We start from the raw sequence: 16562 nt of genomic DNA on the forward strand, positions 1-16562 counted from the left end.
CCTGAAAGGGAAAAACAGAGTTATTAAAGATGGAACTAGAGCTGTTTCCGAATACGCAAGCAAAGGAGTCGCTGTTTAGCGCCATCATAACTAAGCTCCACCCTCTTCTTTATATTAGTCTGTTAACATTGTCCTGCAGTATACAGCTTTGTTTTTTCAGTATCAACCATAAACCAAATTTGGTGTCTTCTACAAATATCCCCTATTTTAAAGGGTAAACCAGACACTGCTTTCTATCACTGCGGCACTTAGGATCTAACTTTTCACTTTCTCTTCTATTCTCTTATATCTTTATTTTTGTGGACAACTTGATAAGATCCACAGATCTCTTTCCTACACATCTAGCCCTGCAGCTTTGAAACTGGCTGGAGAATGGTTTAGAAGCTTGGCTTGTCGATTGGCTTCCTCCCTTTGTGCAGTAATAGGTCCCACTCTCAGTAAAGTCAGATGATTATAAGGATATCTCTCCACGACCCTTACACATTTTAGATTATGTTTCAGAGCAAAAGATTAATCCCTGAAAAGTTACTTAATAAAATATGAGAACATCTTGCATTAATGTAACACCTTTAATAGCAAAACATATTCTGAGAAAGTTTTAAAAAATGGTTATGATGAAATGAAGTTCAGATAATTATTTAGTTGTATTTCATATAAAAACTGTCTATATTCTAGTTCGGTTTTCCTTAATCTATGTATCCATGTTGGGTTGAAGTCCCATGTTCCTATTCCTGACCAGCTTCTATCCTGTGGAACAATACATTATTGTGCATAATCAGTAATAACATATGATCTTTGAAATAATAGTAGATTATGATTTACAATATTTATCATCGCTATATCATCTATTGTTACTATTAAAAGTGCTTAAGGCACATATACATATTCCTAACCCATATATGCTAAGAATTTAACATAAGGAAATTGTTCCTTTCTTTGGTCTTTTCTTCATACATGCACTATTCTTTAAAGCTTGATATTACATAATCACTATTTTTGGATTTACCTCCTCATTTCAATTAGTTGACCGGGAATATGAGCCAACGGACCATCTTCATTGTGCATTTTATATGAGTCGCACAAAGCCAAATAATTTAGATTTAACAATGTTGATTAGCAACTCTAAATATGAAAGGGAAAAGGGCATGTTTAAAGACTTAATTTGCCTTATAATCAAAATGTTGTACTTTATTATATGAAAATCCTATCTAGAGTTATTTTATTTTAATAAATTACTACTTCATCAGCTCATTCATTTCTACAAATGAACTTCGTCTCATTTTCACAGTTAAGATAAAATTCCTACTGACAACAATATTACCAATAGGGTCAATAAATACAAATTGGGATAGAGAAGAAATTTCACACTGATAATTGCTTAATCCAATGTTGTTTTGCAACAAAGTTCCACCAGTTTTGCTGGAGCTGGTAGCAACTCAGGAGTAAATCGGCCATTCTCTCAGCTAATCCAATATGGTAGACAGGGTCCTTGTAACCCGCAAAGCATAACACGAAAATAAATGTTTCAGTACTTTGCATCCGACTTACTAATATGACTTCAGCACGTGGACTCACGAACCATTGTTCATCAAAACATACTGGAATGTTAGGTCTGACACAGGGTCTCATCAGCCTGCTTTATAATGAATCAGTGAATAGTCTGACATTTCTTTTCTCCCCTAATAAACAAAAGTATTGGCTTCCATTCAGGCTTTCCTTACTTGTGTGACTAAAATTTATTGAGTGCCATTCCACAAGATCCAACAATGCATTTTGTTTGAATTAATTATTTTTATTTTCAATTTGAATTTTAGTCCCTGTTTGTGTTCACTGTTTTCTTTTTAATCTCCTTTCTTCAAACAGTGCCACCAACCCTTTAGTATTCAACACAAGTGATCATTTTCTTATATGAACCTGGGTTGTGAATGGTAACGTCAAATTTGACAGTGTCACAGCCTAGTCAGATCCTTTTCTTAAACATTTACAGAGGCAGAATCAGGATCAGCTTTAATAACATCAGCATATGTCATGAATTGCATTAACTTTATGTCAACAATACTATGAAATACATGATAAATAAATGTAAAGAAAAAACAGAATTACAGTAAGTATATATATGTCTAGTAAATAGTTATGTTAGAATAAGTTGTGCAAAAAAACCCAGAAATAATAAATTAGTGAGGTAGAGTCCATGGGTTCACTGTCCATTTAGAAATCAGATGGCAGAGGGAAAGAAGCCTTTCCTGTAATAGGAATCACCAAATACCAACGATGCCTTATCCTAGCATAGCTGCAGTGATTAGAATGTGTAAATTACATTAAGTTTTTTGAAACTTTGCAACTTGTATCCCATATCAGTTAATTATATTCAGGCTGGGGATAGCCTGCAACAGCCTGATTTTTATTGTTTGATATTACAACAGACATTGTGTTTATCACTAAGAGGCAGCAAAGTCTTGAAAATGTTAATGTTCCTACAATGACCAGTTAGTGTGGGAAATAGTGAAGACATACATCAAAAACTGCCTCCAAGCCATTCTCAGCACACTCATTACAATATGTTCAATTCATATCAACAAAGAATAATTTGCAAAATAATACTTGTTAACTATTGCCACAGGGTCTGTCTTAACTTTGCTATTTATGTGGCCCAGAACTTCTGATTTTAATGGCAAAGATCCTATTCTTCCAGCATGTACAGACTGTATTACTAATTATCACGTGCCGGTTTATTTTCCCTTGTATTTTCTAACCAAAGAAACATAAAGGCATTGGAGTCTCCATTATCTTGAGGGAATTTGCTGTGGATATAATTATGCCCAAAATTATTTAGGACTTAAATTCTAAGTATTTCAGATAATAGCAATTTCCTAAATTTCTAGCCAATTGTGTAGATTAGGCATAAAATGCTTAAGGACATGCAAACTTGGAAATGTTCCAAGTTTTAATATGTCATAAAATATGTTTAACATAAGATATGGTCCATAATGTAGCAAGAATTTTTACTTAAATTTCTTTAAAATCTCAATAAAATAACTGCCAGTGGAAAATGTTATAAAATGTTATTAAAGTCATTATAGCAGGAAACACAGAAAATTGTCAGGCAATCAAGCAAATTCACCATGGTTTGTGAAAAGGAAATTGTGTTTGACCAATTTATTGAATTTCTATTTAGAAGTGAATGGAAAACCAGTCGATATATTGCACTTAGATTTCCAGAAGACACTTTGATAAGGTGCCGCATTAAAGTTATTGCAGAAAATGCAAGCTTGTGGTTTGGGAGGTAACTGAATGGGTAAATGATAGGAACCAGGCACTCTAACGAGAAACAAAAGTAGGCAAAAATGTTTTTTTTCCCGGTTGGCAACATGTGGTGACCAGGATATAAACTGTGAAGAAGACATTAGGAGGTTATAAGGATATATTAGCAGGTTAGCTGAGTGAGAAAAATAGGACAAGTAGTGTATATTTGGCTAAATGTATTATTATTCATTTTGGCAAGAAATAAAAAACATTATCTACATGATAAGACATTGGGATATGTATCAAGATTCCTTGCGCAAGTTTTGCAAAAGGCTACAATGTAGGTTCTGTAAGTAATTAACAAAGTTAACAGAACATCACACTTTAATACTAGTGGAATTGTATTTATCCTTATACAGGGACATTAATAAGACTAAATCTGAATTACTGTTTACTTACATTAGTAACAATATATGTATATTGGAAGCAGTTCAGAAACGTTTGTTAGAATGATGCCTTGAATGGGTAGGTTATCTTGAGAGAACGGGTTAGGTCTGTATTTGCAGGAGAGGTAGCTTGTTTAAATATATGAGTTTCTGAAGGATTTTGCAACTTAAAGAGGGTACTTCTCGTGGGAGAATATAGAACTAAAGGTCTCTATTTGAAAAAAAGGGCTCACCCATTTCAGGCAGGATGAGGCTGAAGTTTTTCTCTTAGAAATTATAGGAGTTTTTGTTACTTTCTGTCATTTGTCTTCGAATATTTTAAGGCATAACATAATAGATTCTTGATAAGCAAGTGGGTGGAAATTTACTAGAGGAAGGTAGAAGTATGGAGTTGAGGTTCCAATCAGATAGGCAATGATTTTACAGAATGCCAGAGTCCAGGAAAGTATAGACCAATGAGTCTTACTTCAGTGGTTGGTAAGTTGATGGAGAAGATCCTGAGAGGCAGGATTTATGAACATTTGGAGAGGCATAATATGATTAGGAATAGTCAGCATGACTTTGTCAAAGGCAGGTCGTGCCTTACGAGCCTGACTAAATGTTTTGAGGATGTGACTAAACACATTGATGAAGGTAGAGCAGTAGATGTAGTGTATATGGATTCAGCAAGGCATTTGATAAGGTACCCCTATCAAGGCTTATTGAGAAAGTAAGGAGGCATGGGATCCAAGGGGATATTGCTTTCTGGATTCAGAACTAGCTTGCCCACAGAAAGCAAAGAGTGGTTGTAGACGGGTCATATTCTGCATGGAGGTCAGTGACCAGTGGTGTGACTCAGGGAAGTGTTCTACTCTTCGTGATTTTTATAAATGACCTGGATGAGGAAGTGGAGGGATGGGTTAGTAAATTTGCTGATGACACAAAGGTTGGAGGCATTGTGGATAGTGTGGAAGGCTGTCAGAGGTTACAGTGGGACATTGATAGGATGCAAAACAGGGCTCAGAAGTGGCAGATGGAGTTCAACCCAGATTAGTGTGAGGTGGTTCATTTCGGTAGGTCAAATATGATGGCAGAATATAGTATTAATGGTAAGATTCTTGGCAGTGTGGAGAATCAGAGGGATCTTGGGGTCAGAGTCCATTGGACACTCAAAGCTGCTGCACAGGTTGACTCTGTGGTTAAAAAGGCATACGGTGCATTGGCTTTCATCAATCGTGGGGTTGAGTTTTGGAGCCGAGAGGTAATGTTGCAGCTATATAGGACCCTGGTCAGACCCCACTTGGAGTACTGTGCTCATTTCGGGTCGCCTCACTACAGGAAGGATGTTGCCTGGATTATGGAGCATGTCTTATGAGAATAATGCCTTTTCTCCTTGGAGTGATGGAGGATGAGTGGTGACCTGATAGAGGTATATAAGATGATGAGAGGTATTGATCGTGTGGATAGTCAGAGGCTTTTTCCCAGGGCTGAAATGGCTAGCACGAGAGGGCACAGTTTTAAGGTGCTTGGAAGTAGGTTCGGCTCAGTATGGAGGGCCGAAGGGTCCATATTGTGCTGTAGGTTTTTTATGTTTCTCATTTGTATGTTCATGTTCAACGTTGAAAACTTAAAAGTTCGAAGTAATTTCATTAAGAAAGTACATATATCTCACCATATACTGCCCTGAGATTCATTTTCTTGTGGACATTTGGAGTAAGTACAAGAAACACAATAGACTAAGTAAAAGACCACACCCAACAGGGTGGACAAACAGCCAAATGTGCAGAAGACAACAAACTGTGCAAATGAAAAAGAGACAAATAATATTTATTGCTTATTTATTATTTAAGAACATGAGATAAACAGTCCTTGAAAGTGAGTCCATAGGCTATAGGAACAGTTCAGTGATGGGGCAGGTAAAATTGAATCAAGTTATCTCCTCTGGTTCAACAGCCTAATGGTTGAGTGGTAATAACTGATCCTGAACCTGGTGGTGTGGGTCCTGAGGCTCCTGTACCTTCTTTCTGATGGCAGCAATGAGAAGAGAGCATGGCCTGGATGGTGAGAGTCCTTGATAATGGATATTGCTCTCCTGCAATAGTATTCCGTATAGATGTGCTCAACGGTGGGGAGGGCTTTACCTGTGTTGGACTAAGCTGTATCCACTACTTTTTGTAGACTTTTCTGTTCAGTGGCAGTGGTGTTTCCATACCAGGCTGGGATGCAACCAGTCAACATACTCTCCACCACACATCTATAGAAGCTTGTCAAAATTTTAGATGACATACCAAATCTTTGCAAACTTCTAACGAAGTAGAGGCATTGCCGTGCTTTCTTCATAATTGCACTTATATGTCAGGCCCAGCACAGGTCCTCTGACATGATAACACCAAGAAATTTAAGGTCACTGACCCTCTTCACCTCTGATCGTTCAATGAGTAGCTGACGCTCCTCCGGTTTCCTGCTCCTGAGGTCAATAATCAGCACTTTGCTTTTGTTGACATTGAGTGAGAGGTTGTTGTTGTGGCACCACTCAGCCAGAGTTTCAATCTCCATCCTCTACGCTGATTTGTCACCACCTTTTATTCAGCAAATTTAAACATGGTATTGGAGCTGCACTTTGCCTCACAGTGATAAGCATACAGCAAGTAGAGCAGGGGGCTAAGCACACCGCCTTGTGGTGCACCTGAGCTGATGGAGATTGTGCAGGAGATGTTTCTGTCAATTGGAACTGACAGGAGTCCGCAAGTGAGGAAATTGAGCATCCAGTTGCACGAGCAGGTATTGAAGCTTATTGATTAGCTTTGTGGGCATGATAGAATTGAATGCTGAGCTGTTGTCGATGAAGGGCATCCTGATGTATGCATCAACATTGTCCAGTTGTTACAGGGTACAGTCAAGAGCCAATGAAATGGCATCTGCTGTTGTCATGTTGCTCCAGTAGACAAATGGGAGAAGATCCGGGTCACTTCTCAGGTGGGAGTTGATATGTTTCATCACCATCCTCTCAAAGCACTACATCACAGTGGAAGTAAGTGCTGCTGGATGATAATCATTTAGGCAGATTACCACATTCTCCTTAGGCACCGGTAAAATTGAAGCGTACTTGAAGTGGGGACTGATACTTCAGACTGCTGAAGTGAGATTTAAATATATTGGTAAACACTCCAGCCAGATGATCAACACAAGTCTTTAGTACTCAGCCAGGTACCCCATATGGGCTGGATGTTTCAGTGGGTTCACCCACCTGAAGGATGCTCTCACATCAGCCTCAGACACTGAAATCACAGGGTCATCAGGGGCTGTGGGAGTTTGCGAAAGTGCCTCCAAGTGAGCATAAAAGGCATTGAGCACATCTAGCAGCAAAGCCTTGTTGTCACCTATATCACTTGGTTTCACTTTGTAAGAGGGGATAACATTCAAACCCTCTCATAGGTGTCAATCATCCTTCAGTAATTCCAATTTGGCCTGGAATGCCATTTCGCATGTGAGATGGCTTTCTGGAAATCTGATCTGGCCCTCAGCAGACTGCAGATCTCATGGTTCATCCAGGGCTCGTTGCTGGGTGGCATGACTCATTGGGCTGGAAGGGCCTGTTCTGCACTGTATCTCTAAATAAAATAAAATTAATTTCAAGAAAATGGACTTGGGAGTCAGAAGCAATGTTTGAAGATGTTACAAAGCTTATGAAGATGGCTGTTCACTTCTAGATAATGTAAATTGTGGTGAAATGCCCAGTAGCTTTGTAGAAGAAACTTAATGAGTGAAGTGCGGCAAAGGAATTTTTGGGATGAATGATATGGGGAGACAGTAAGTTATAAATGGTATGATTTGGGTGAAAAGAGTTCCATAGGCACATATTCTTAAAGGAAATAGCATAAGTTAACATATTTCAAAAACTTATGGGTGGTTTTGTTTTTAATATAAAAGCATAGATTATTAAATCCAAGAGTTCAAAGCTTAATAAGTTTTTAACATAGAAACATAGAAAACCTACAGCACAGTACGGGCCCTTTGGCCCACAATGCTGTGTCGAATACAGTATGTACTTACTTTAGAAATTACCTATGGTTACCCATAGCCCTCTATTTTTCTAAGCTCCATTTACCTATCCTGGAGTCTTTTAAAAGACCCTATCTTATCTGCCTCCAGCACCGTTGCCGGCAGCCCATTCCACACACTCACCACTCTCTGCTTAAAAAACTTACCCCTGACATCTCCTCTGTACCTGCTCCCAAGCACCTTAAAACTGTGCCCTCTCGTGTTAGCCATTTCAGCCCTGGGAAAAAGCCTCCGACTACCCACATGATAAATGTCTTTCATCATCTTACACACCTCTATCAGGTCACCTCTCATCCTCTGTTGCTCCAAGGAAAAAAGGCCAAGTTCATTCAGTCTATTCTCATAAGATATGCTCCCCAATCCAGGTAACATCCTTGTAAATCTCTTCTGCACCCTTTCTATAGTTTCCACATCCTTCCTGTTGTGAGGTGAGCGGAACTGAGCATAATACTCTACAAGTGGGGTCTGACCAGGGTTCTATATAGCTGTAACATTATCTCTCGGCTCTTGAACTCAATCCTACAGTTGATAAAGATCAATACACCGTATGCCTTCTAAACCACATAGTTAACCTGTGCAGCAGCTTTGGGTGCCCTATGGACTTGGATCCCAAGATCCTCGTGATCCCCCACACTGCCAAGAGTCTTACACCAGCAACCTAAGGATCTAGTTAGATTGGGACACTATGGACAGTTCTGGATAGCATACACTTCAGGAAAGATATAACAGATGTAGAAGGGGTACAAGGGAAGTTTATTGAGATGTTACCAAGGATGAGGGACTTCAATTATAAGAAAAATCTAAAAAAAATTGTTTTGTATTTGAGAAGGTTCGGATTTGACTTCACTGTGGCTTTTCAAGTGATGCAACGTTTTTGCATGATAAACTAATCTCTGCTGAATGAGCCAGTCTCCAAAGGCTATGGGTTTAAACTGCTTTGCAGAAGGAAAAAGGAGATAAGGAGATTTATTTTTCATTGGCTTTTAAGATCTGGGATACTCAGCCTAAAAAGGAAGTTGATTCAGTGAGTGATTTTAAGCAGGTTGGTCAATTTCTTAAGAATAAGAAACTGTGGGATTACAACAAAAAGAAAGATATGAGAACAAATATGACTGCTATTTCAAAGAGCTAACACAACAAGATGGGCCAAATATCTTCCTTCTTTGTTGTAAGTGTCCATGATTCTCTGCAGTAGTATAATCTCAGTATCCTGAAAGAGAATAAAAGTTCTCTATTTAAATTTAGACTCTATGGTTTCAATTAAAATCTTGTTCATGTTTAGAATAATTACTGGTGCTGATAATCATAACATTGATGCACCCACACATAGACAAACACAGACACAGCAACACGTGTAAATGATTCTAATTCTAGTGCTGTGCTATGCAATCTGAAATGTATTTATTCAACTGAGACTAAAGTTATTAATTTGCCTTGTCAATTATCTGATGTCAATAGAACATTATACCAGTACATCAAGGGTAATTTCCACATTTTCTGTGCACAACCTTTCTAAACAGACTGTATACACTTGAGGATCAACCTTACCCTTCAGCTAGTCTCTTTGGCCGTACATCCTATTGGACTCCATAAATCCATTCCACAATTCCTCTGTACACAATAGGTATGTATCAAATCAATCACATTAATATACATCGTACCCATAATACCTTGATGTAAACACCATTAATCAGTAACACTCAAGCAATGTACATTGGTTACTTTACAGGAGGCATGTAACAACAGGCATCATTTCATATCCATCTATGATTTCCATAGATGCTGCCTGACCTGCTGAGTTCCTCCAGCATTTTGTGTGTGTACTTTGGATTTCCAGCATCTGCAGACTTTCTGGTGATTATCATTTCATATCTATCTGCATAACCTGTGTCCTCCTGCCTTCTTTCTGTCTTAGAAACACCCACATAATTATACACAAAATACATGTGTATTATTCCCCTCTTTCTGAATGTTTGTTACCTATCATTGTTCCTTAAGAAAATAAAGCAAATGTTTATTCAACTGAAATAAGTTACAATTGAGAAAATAAGAATGTTATTCTAAAAGTAAAAGACAGAGGTAATATCATAGCATCTAAGCAATTTTAATGTCTTTCATAATTATTTTTATGCCAATGATGAAATTATGTGTATTCATGATTAATTAACTACATTGAGCAAATATAATCATTGCTATCCAGTGTGACAACCTGTCACAATGGCAAACTTTATTGTTTAAGAACTGTGTTGGAAGTTATGGAAAGTAAGTGAAACAGATTTAGCATAGTGTTTCAAGTGAAAAGTAAAGAATATATGCAAAGACAATGTTTTGGAGAACACAGATCTATCAAGTAGAATCCTTGCATTAAGTTAAGAACCAAGCTTGTGGTTGATATTTCATGTTGATGGCATTGATTGATTGCTAGATGAAATATGCCCTCTTGGGGCCATTTAGTTTCAGTGCTGATGAGATCATAAGTAGGTAAGACATACTGTATGTGTAGGACTAGGCCATTTGGTTCTTTAAATCTGCTTTACTAATGATCAAGATCATGGTTATGCTCTATCGCAGTGCTATTTTCTTGCATTTTCCTGCACTATGCCCTTGACCCTCCCCCCCAAGAAACAAACTACAATCAATCTCTTGTTCGAATAAACTCAGCAACTACAGCTAGCACAATCTTCTGGAAGAGAGAATTTCAAAGATTCATTTCCATTGTGTATGAAGAAGTCAACTCTGACTTACTGTATGTTTTCCTTCAATTCAGTAATGACTGGCATGCCCTTTATTCTGAGACTGTGACCCCTAGTTTTATTTATTTACTTATTGGGATACAGAGTAGAATAGGCCCTTCCGACCCTTCGAGCCACGCCGTCCAGCAACACCCAATTTAATCTTAACCTTATCATGGGACAGTTTACAATGACCAATTAACCTACCAACCATCTTTGGACTGTGGAAGGAAACTGGAGGAAACCCACATGAAAACGGGGAGAACATGTAACAGTGGGAATTGAACCCGGGTCGCTTGTATTGTAAATTGTTGTGCTAACCTCTTCACTACCATGCCAGTTTTTGACTCCTTAGCCAAGGCAAACATCCTTCCTGCATCCACAGTTTTACCCTGTATGAATTTAGTAAATATCAATGAGATCACTTCTTATTCTTCTAAATTCTGGAGCAAACAATGTCTTTCGAGAATGCTTAGTATCTTTTCAAATATTAAAGAGACCATCACATGCACCATTTTATTGAATTTTCACTGCAATTCCTCTATGGAAAATGTACCTTTTTTAGGTAAAGAAACCAAAATTGTACACAATGGACTGGGTGAAGTCTCAGCAATGTTCTATATTATTGTAATAAGAATTCTTTTCTCCTTTACTTAAATCCTCTCTCCTAAAGAGCCAGCATACCATATACCTTCCTAGCTGCTTTTTCCCATTTCATATTCCATCTGGTATGTTCTTGTCCACTCAGTTAGCTTGTCTATATCCTCTTATTTAATAAAAGATCTTTGTGATCCATGTTAAATTAATGTTAGTTACAGGGCAATCAGTTATTTATTAAGTTAAACAGCTTTACTCAGTCTGATAGTAGTGAGTCCCCAACGTGTAATGTGCATGAGTACAAGTTTCTGCTTTACTTAAGCGTGATTCTGGCAAAGGCTGAATTATAGCTTAGTATAACCAAACCAAAAAACTGTCAAACCAAAGGAACATTGAAACAGATCATCCAATTTAAAGTATCAGCCTTGCTTTGCTCCCCAAGGAAATCAGCTTGGACAATGTCTCCTGAAGAACCAAGGTGTTTCTAGTTTCTGTTATTCTTATCACATAAGTATTGATCTCAGAAGGAGTGGAAGGGGAGTATATAAAAGACACTGCATACTGAACAATGAAGTACTGGATAGATTGATTTAATGGGTAGGATTTACTGTAAGTGAATTTTAATGTGAAATTAATGAATAAATAGTTGAAGATTTGAAAATACAGGTGGAGGTATAACATGTGGCAATTATTGCTTAGGTGAGAATATTTAAGATTCCCATTTTTTAGACATCCTAGGTGTTGAGTCATCAGGTTCATCAGCTCCTGTGTGTACTTTTGCATTGACTAGATTTTGTCTGCAAGACTCCCATTGTTCAACAAAACTGAAATTTTGAAAATGCATGGAAAAACAATTTCACAATCATGTATTCTCCTCTTTGGCAGGCCACTACATCTATTTGCTGTGCTAGAATTCCACCCATCTCTCTTGTGCGTGTCTTTTCTTTCCTCAATTGATGATAAACTTAATTCTCCCATTCTGTTTGTGTCTAATTGTGATCTAATTGAACATCTGAAATTTTTACATTAAAGTGAGTTGCTGTTCCCCCGCTCCACAGCAGTAGTAAAAAGCTCAAACCTGCTGCAGAGTGCATTCTAGATTTCACATTTCAACAATTCTCTGGTTCATTTGTTATTTCAGCTTTATGCAGACATTGCATCACATATAGCCACATTGAAGTCTGTTTATTCATGTGAAATGTTTCAGACCAATATTTTATGAGCAGGATCAAAAAGTATTGAATTGCAAAAGAGCAATTCAGACTGCAAGGTGATAGCATTTGTTCAGTCAGTAAGAGAATATGAATGTAATAGAATCTCCATTTTCCACAATAGAGGTTTTTCTTGAAATAGATCCTGATCATATCATATGCCAAGTTTAATTTACCTCTAAAACTTTGGAAATTACCATGGTAACAAAGAAAATGTGTATATAGGTATTATTTAAAGGCATGATTCTTGTTGCTCGCTAGCCAACATTGTATGTTTGTGTGTCCCATAGTGCAATGGCCAGCTACTCCTCCACCTGTGCTGCCACTAGCCCGACTCAAGGAATGAATATGGCCAACAGTATTGCCAACCTTCGCCTCAAAGCCAAAGAGTACAGCTTACAAAGAAATCAAGTGCCCACCGTGAACTGAGTACCCCTCATGGACTATAGCAACCATGGGTCCATATATTCTCTGCAAACAGACATCATCAGAAACAGGTCTTAATGAAGGGAAAAGAATGAAAAACTACATACAACAACATAATCCCAGTGCAACAGGCTAATTAAATACACCGACGCACACAAATACTTGACCTGTATAGAGCCAGAATTGCTGACACGTTTCATCCCTGTGGATTTTTAAGTAAAAGCAAGAGTAAGTATATATTCCAGTTTTGTCAAATAAATGTTTTCCAACCCAGAATTAATATACTGGGACACAATTTTTCAAACTTTGGCTAGACCAATTACAAGATTTTTTTTGGTGTACGTTTAAAGGGACTTTTATTGGGTCTCCAACTGAGTGTTGTATTAAAGTTATATTGTATTGTTTCTATACAGATTTTACATTTTGTATCCATGACAAGGTTATTGTTAGCAATGCATTTTTTTCTATAGAGAAGCTTGGTAAGGCTATTTTTTGTTGACCAAACATTTTCTTTCAAGATAAGGCAAATCTGATTTCCTGTTCTCTCCATGTCTGTAACAATCTTGACCAATTCTGAAAGGGAAAATGGTTCTTTTGTACACAATAAACAAGCACTCAAAGACGTGGGATTATATCTGACCAGAAATACATCAATAAATTATTATGAAAATATTGCTGTTGACAAATGGGTCTTTTTCAAAATTACTTTGCTAAATATTTTGTTGCAATGATGTACTATGCACATAAGTCACAGATGCAATAGGCACTAGTGCCTATTAGGTAGATTCATGCATATTCTAGACAAAAGCTGTTAACTGTTTAGTAGCTGGTTTGCTAAGTTTCAGTTGTGAATATCAGAGAATTAGTGAACAAAAATGAGCGGGATCCTTCCATCCCATAATTCAACCTTCCCAAGGCACTTTCCCCAATATCCTACACCATTTCAGACCTCACTTTTCCACTTTTAAATATGCCATTAGCCACTATAAATGTTCCTGACTTAGTCTACAATGAATGATTTGTTTAAAGATTTAAATGTTGTCCAGAAACTGTAAATTTATACAGTATCTCAAGGATATATATCCAGATATAAAATAGAACAGTATTTAGGATTTATTAACAAATAATTGACAATATTTGAATATTATGGTACTCTCCTAAGAAAGATAGAAAAACTAAAACACCCCTGGTTTCACTCCTGTCCAGAAAATTTAAAATAGGCCTTTATGTTCACCATCAGTAACTGCTCTATGTGAAGATTCCTTTTTCTAAAATTAATGCAAATTCATTCGTTTTGGATATTTATTCATTTTCCTTTTGAACACAACAGTTAACTCTAGCTTCACTATTGCCCTCCGGGCAGTGCATTCCTGACTCCAACCACTGACTGTGTAAAAATATTTTTCATTATGATATTTCCATTAATGTCTATGGCAAATTATTGTCATTCAGTATATGTTGAGATAAATTGATCCACTGGCCATTTATAGCAAAGAAACACAACACGGGGTTCATCCTCTCTGTTAATTTATGTTTTTTTCTAGATTTCACTTTGATTTCTATGGCATTCACTTTAATTATTTCCTACATTTTGACCAACGTCTAGACAACGAAGATTTTAGTTTGCTTTTGTTGTAAGGCTGAAAGGTAATGAGTAGCAAGTGGTCCCAGGGAAGAAAGGAAGAAGTTGGACTAGTTAAGTCATGGTGAAAGAATGAACTGAGGATACTGGTCTGGGGATACATTTTCCTGATAAAAGTAGTGCATGTGTGGAGAAGCTTCTGAAGTCATTTCAGTTGCATAGGATAGATTTTCAGGAACACTGCTCTAATATACAAATAGCATATTAGTAGAAGTGCAGACACCATTCTATGTAACTCAAACAGCTCTTGGACTTTCTTGAAGTGTTTGATTTCTAAATGAATTTGATTCAGGTGCACTGGAATTTTAAAAAGTGTAAAGCCATCGTCTCTCCAATGTGATGGAATGAAATTACCTTATCTCACCCAACCCACTGTTTGAGGCAAACTCTGTTTAACTGTTAAAGTAAGAACAGAAAATGAGCCATCTTAAGAATCAGTTTAGCTGCAATAAAAAAGGAATATTTTCAATTCCTTGGCCTTTTGCAAAGGTCCCTCAATAACATTTTAAGAATTAGAAATTGTAGAAAATGAACACTGACCCTTAAGTTTTAATCTTACCTGGGTCAGGGTTCAATGCTGAAGATTATCTTCTTTGTGCATTGACTTATCACTTTTGTAACTTGTAGCTCCTGCCATTTACTCATATGCTCATCATAGTTCCATCCTGGTGAAAAGATGGCTTTAGAATGAATTTCTTCCAAAGCTCTGGTCCTTTCCCCATTCACAGAAAGTACCATTCAACCATCACCCTTGTGTCTTGGCTGAAAAAAATTTTTTTTTAAAATCTGTTTTAACTCTGTCTGTTCCCTTGCTCTTCACTATCTCTGTGACTTCTTCCATCCTCTGCACCTGCATCTCCAGCTCTGGCATCTTGCACATACTGTAATTACTCCATCTGAAGCCATGCTTTTGGTTGCATGCCTTATGCTCTGGAATGGTCTTCCTAATTGTTTCCACCTCCCTTGTCTTTCTTCCTTAAAGACAGCCCTTTAAGGATTATGTATTTGACCAGGCTTTTGCATATCTATCTTAATAGTTCCTTATGGGGCTTACTTTGTTTGATAGCATCTCTTGCCACATTTTCCATTTAAATTGTTATTGTCATAATCTCTGAAAACAAGATAATAAATTATCAGAGCCAGATAGCAACAGCTGATTGTATGCATGCAATGTGTTAGGACTACATGAGCAACTGCAGCAGCATTCTCTCCAGGGTACAATTAAAGTCCAATCAATGAGAAGCCATGCAGATGTGGAACATCTGAAATATGTAGGGACAGAAATGAGCAGTTCTCTTTCCACCATGGTGGTGACACTTTTGAGACCCACTGCTGATAACCCGTTTGTTGAACTATATAGACACAGTTTTGCATTTTCAGCAAAAGGCTTCCACAACATCCCAGCAGTAGAAATAATAATATAAGTTTTGCAGAGTTCTGCAAGATGGGTCATATGTTGATTAGCTTTGCTCCCATCATCTACTTATAACATTTAATATCTTTGATTTGTTTTAAGCCTCTTTCTGTTTGTCCATCTCTCCTTCTGTCTTTATAGACTTTCTTCCTATTCTAATATATTATTTTCCTGTCCATTTGAACTCTCCTTTTTTATACTTTGGAGATTAAGTTCGTAGTAACACCTTTACCTGTTAATCAGAAGGCCAAATGTTCAAACTGCATCTTGATGACCTGAGCACATGGTCTCAGTTGATATTCCAGTGCTTTACTGAGTGTGTGCTGTGCTAACTATTGATGGGACAATAAACAGAAGATTTGCCTGTTTTTTTCAAATGGATAACTGGATCCCACATTTCAGTGGAATAGAAACAGAAAATAATGTAAAGTGTTACAAATCAGGCAGCATCTGTACAGAAACACAGTTAACATTTCAGATTAATGACCATCAAATCTGAAAATATGAAAAAAAACAAGTGTGTTTTATGTTGAAGAGAGAGTGAGAATTTTGAAGTGTGCCTTTGATTGGGCAGATGTCAATGCTGTCCAGGTGACAACTGCTTTTGCTACTGTGTAGTTAAGTAGGTGAATGAGAAAGAAAATGTGCTGGAACTTGAGAAGCAGAATGCAACAGCTGCTGGAAATCTGAAACACAAGTAAATATCAGAAATACCCATGGACTGTCACCATAAGTGGAGAGAGAAACCTGAGCTGATATTACAAGTGGATAACCCAGCGTCAGACATAGCCAATTCTGACATGCAGTAAA

At 37.3% G+C, this 16562-nt stretch overlaps 1 protein-coding gene across 3 annotated transcripts in view; it reads left to right on the top strand.

Moving 5' to 3' along the window:
• Positions 1–13337, top strand: part of prrx1b (paired related homeobox 1b) — a 30913-nt gene extending 17576 nt beyond the window's left edge. The window contains exons 5-6 of one of the 3 annotated variants that reach the window (XM_063064940.1): positions 9251–9354; positions 12561–12694. In XM_063064940.1, coding sequence (XP_062921010.1) covers positions 9251–9323 — 73 coding nt within the window. In that variant the 3' untranslated portion in view covers positions 9324–9354; positions 12561–12694. Of the gene's footprint in view, positions 1–9250; positions 9355–12560 lie in introns of all 3 variants that reach the window. The other 2 variants (XM_063064939.1, XM_063064941.1) reach the window with 2 other exon arrangements.
• The last annotated feature ends 3225 nt before the right edge of the window (positions 13338–16562 follow it).

The sequence above is a fragment of the Mobula hypostoma genome, chromosome 12 (genome assembly GCF_963921235.1).
Source record: "Mobula hypostoma chromosome 12, sMobHyp1.1, whole genome shotgun sequence".
Classification (NCBI taxonomy): Eukaryota; Metazoa; Chordata; class Chondrichthyes; order Myliobatiformes; family Myliobatidae; genus Mobula; species Mobula hypostoma.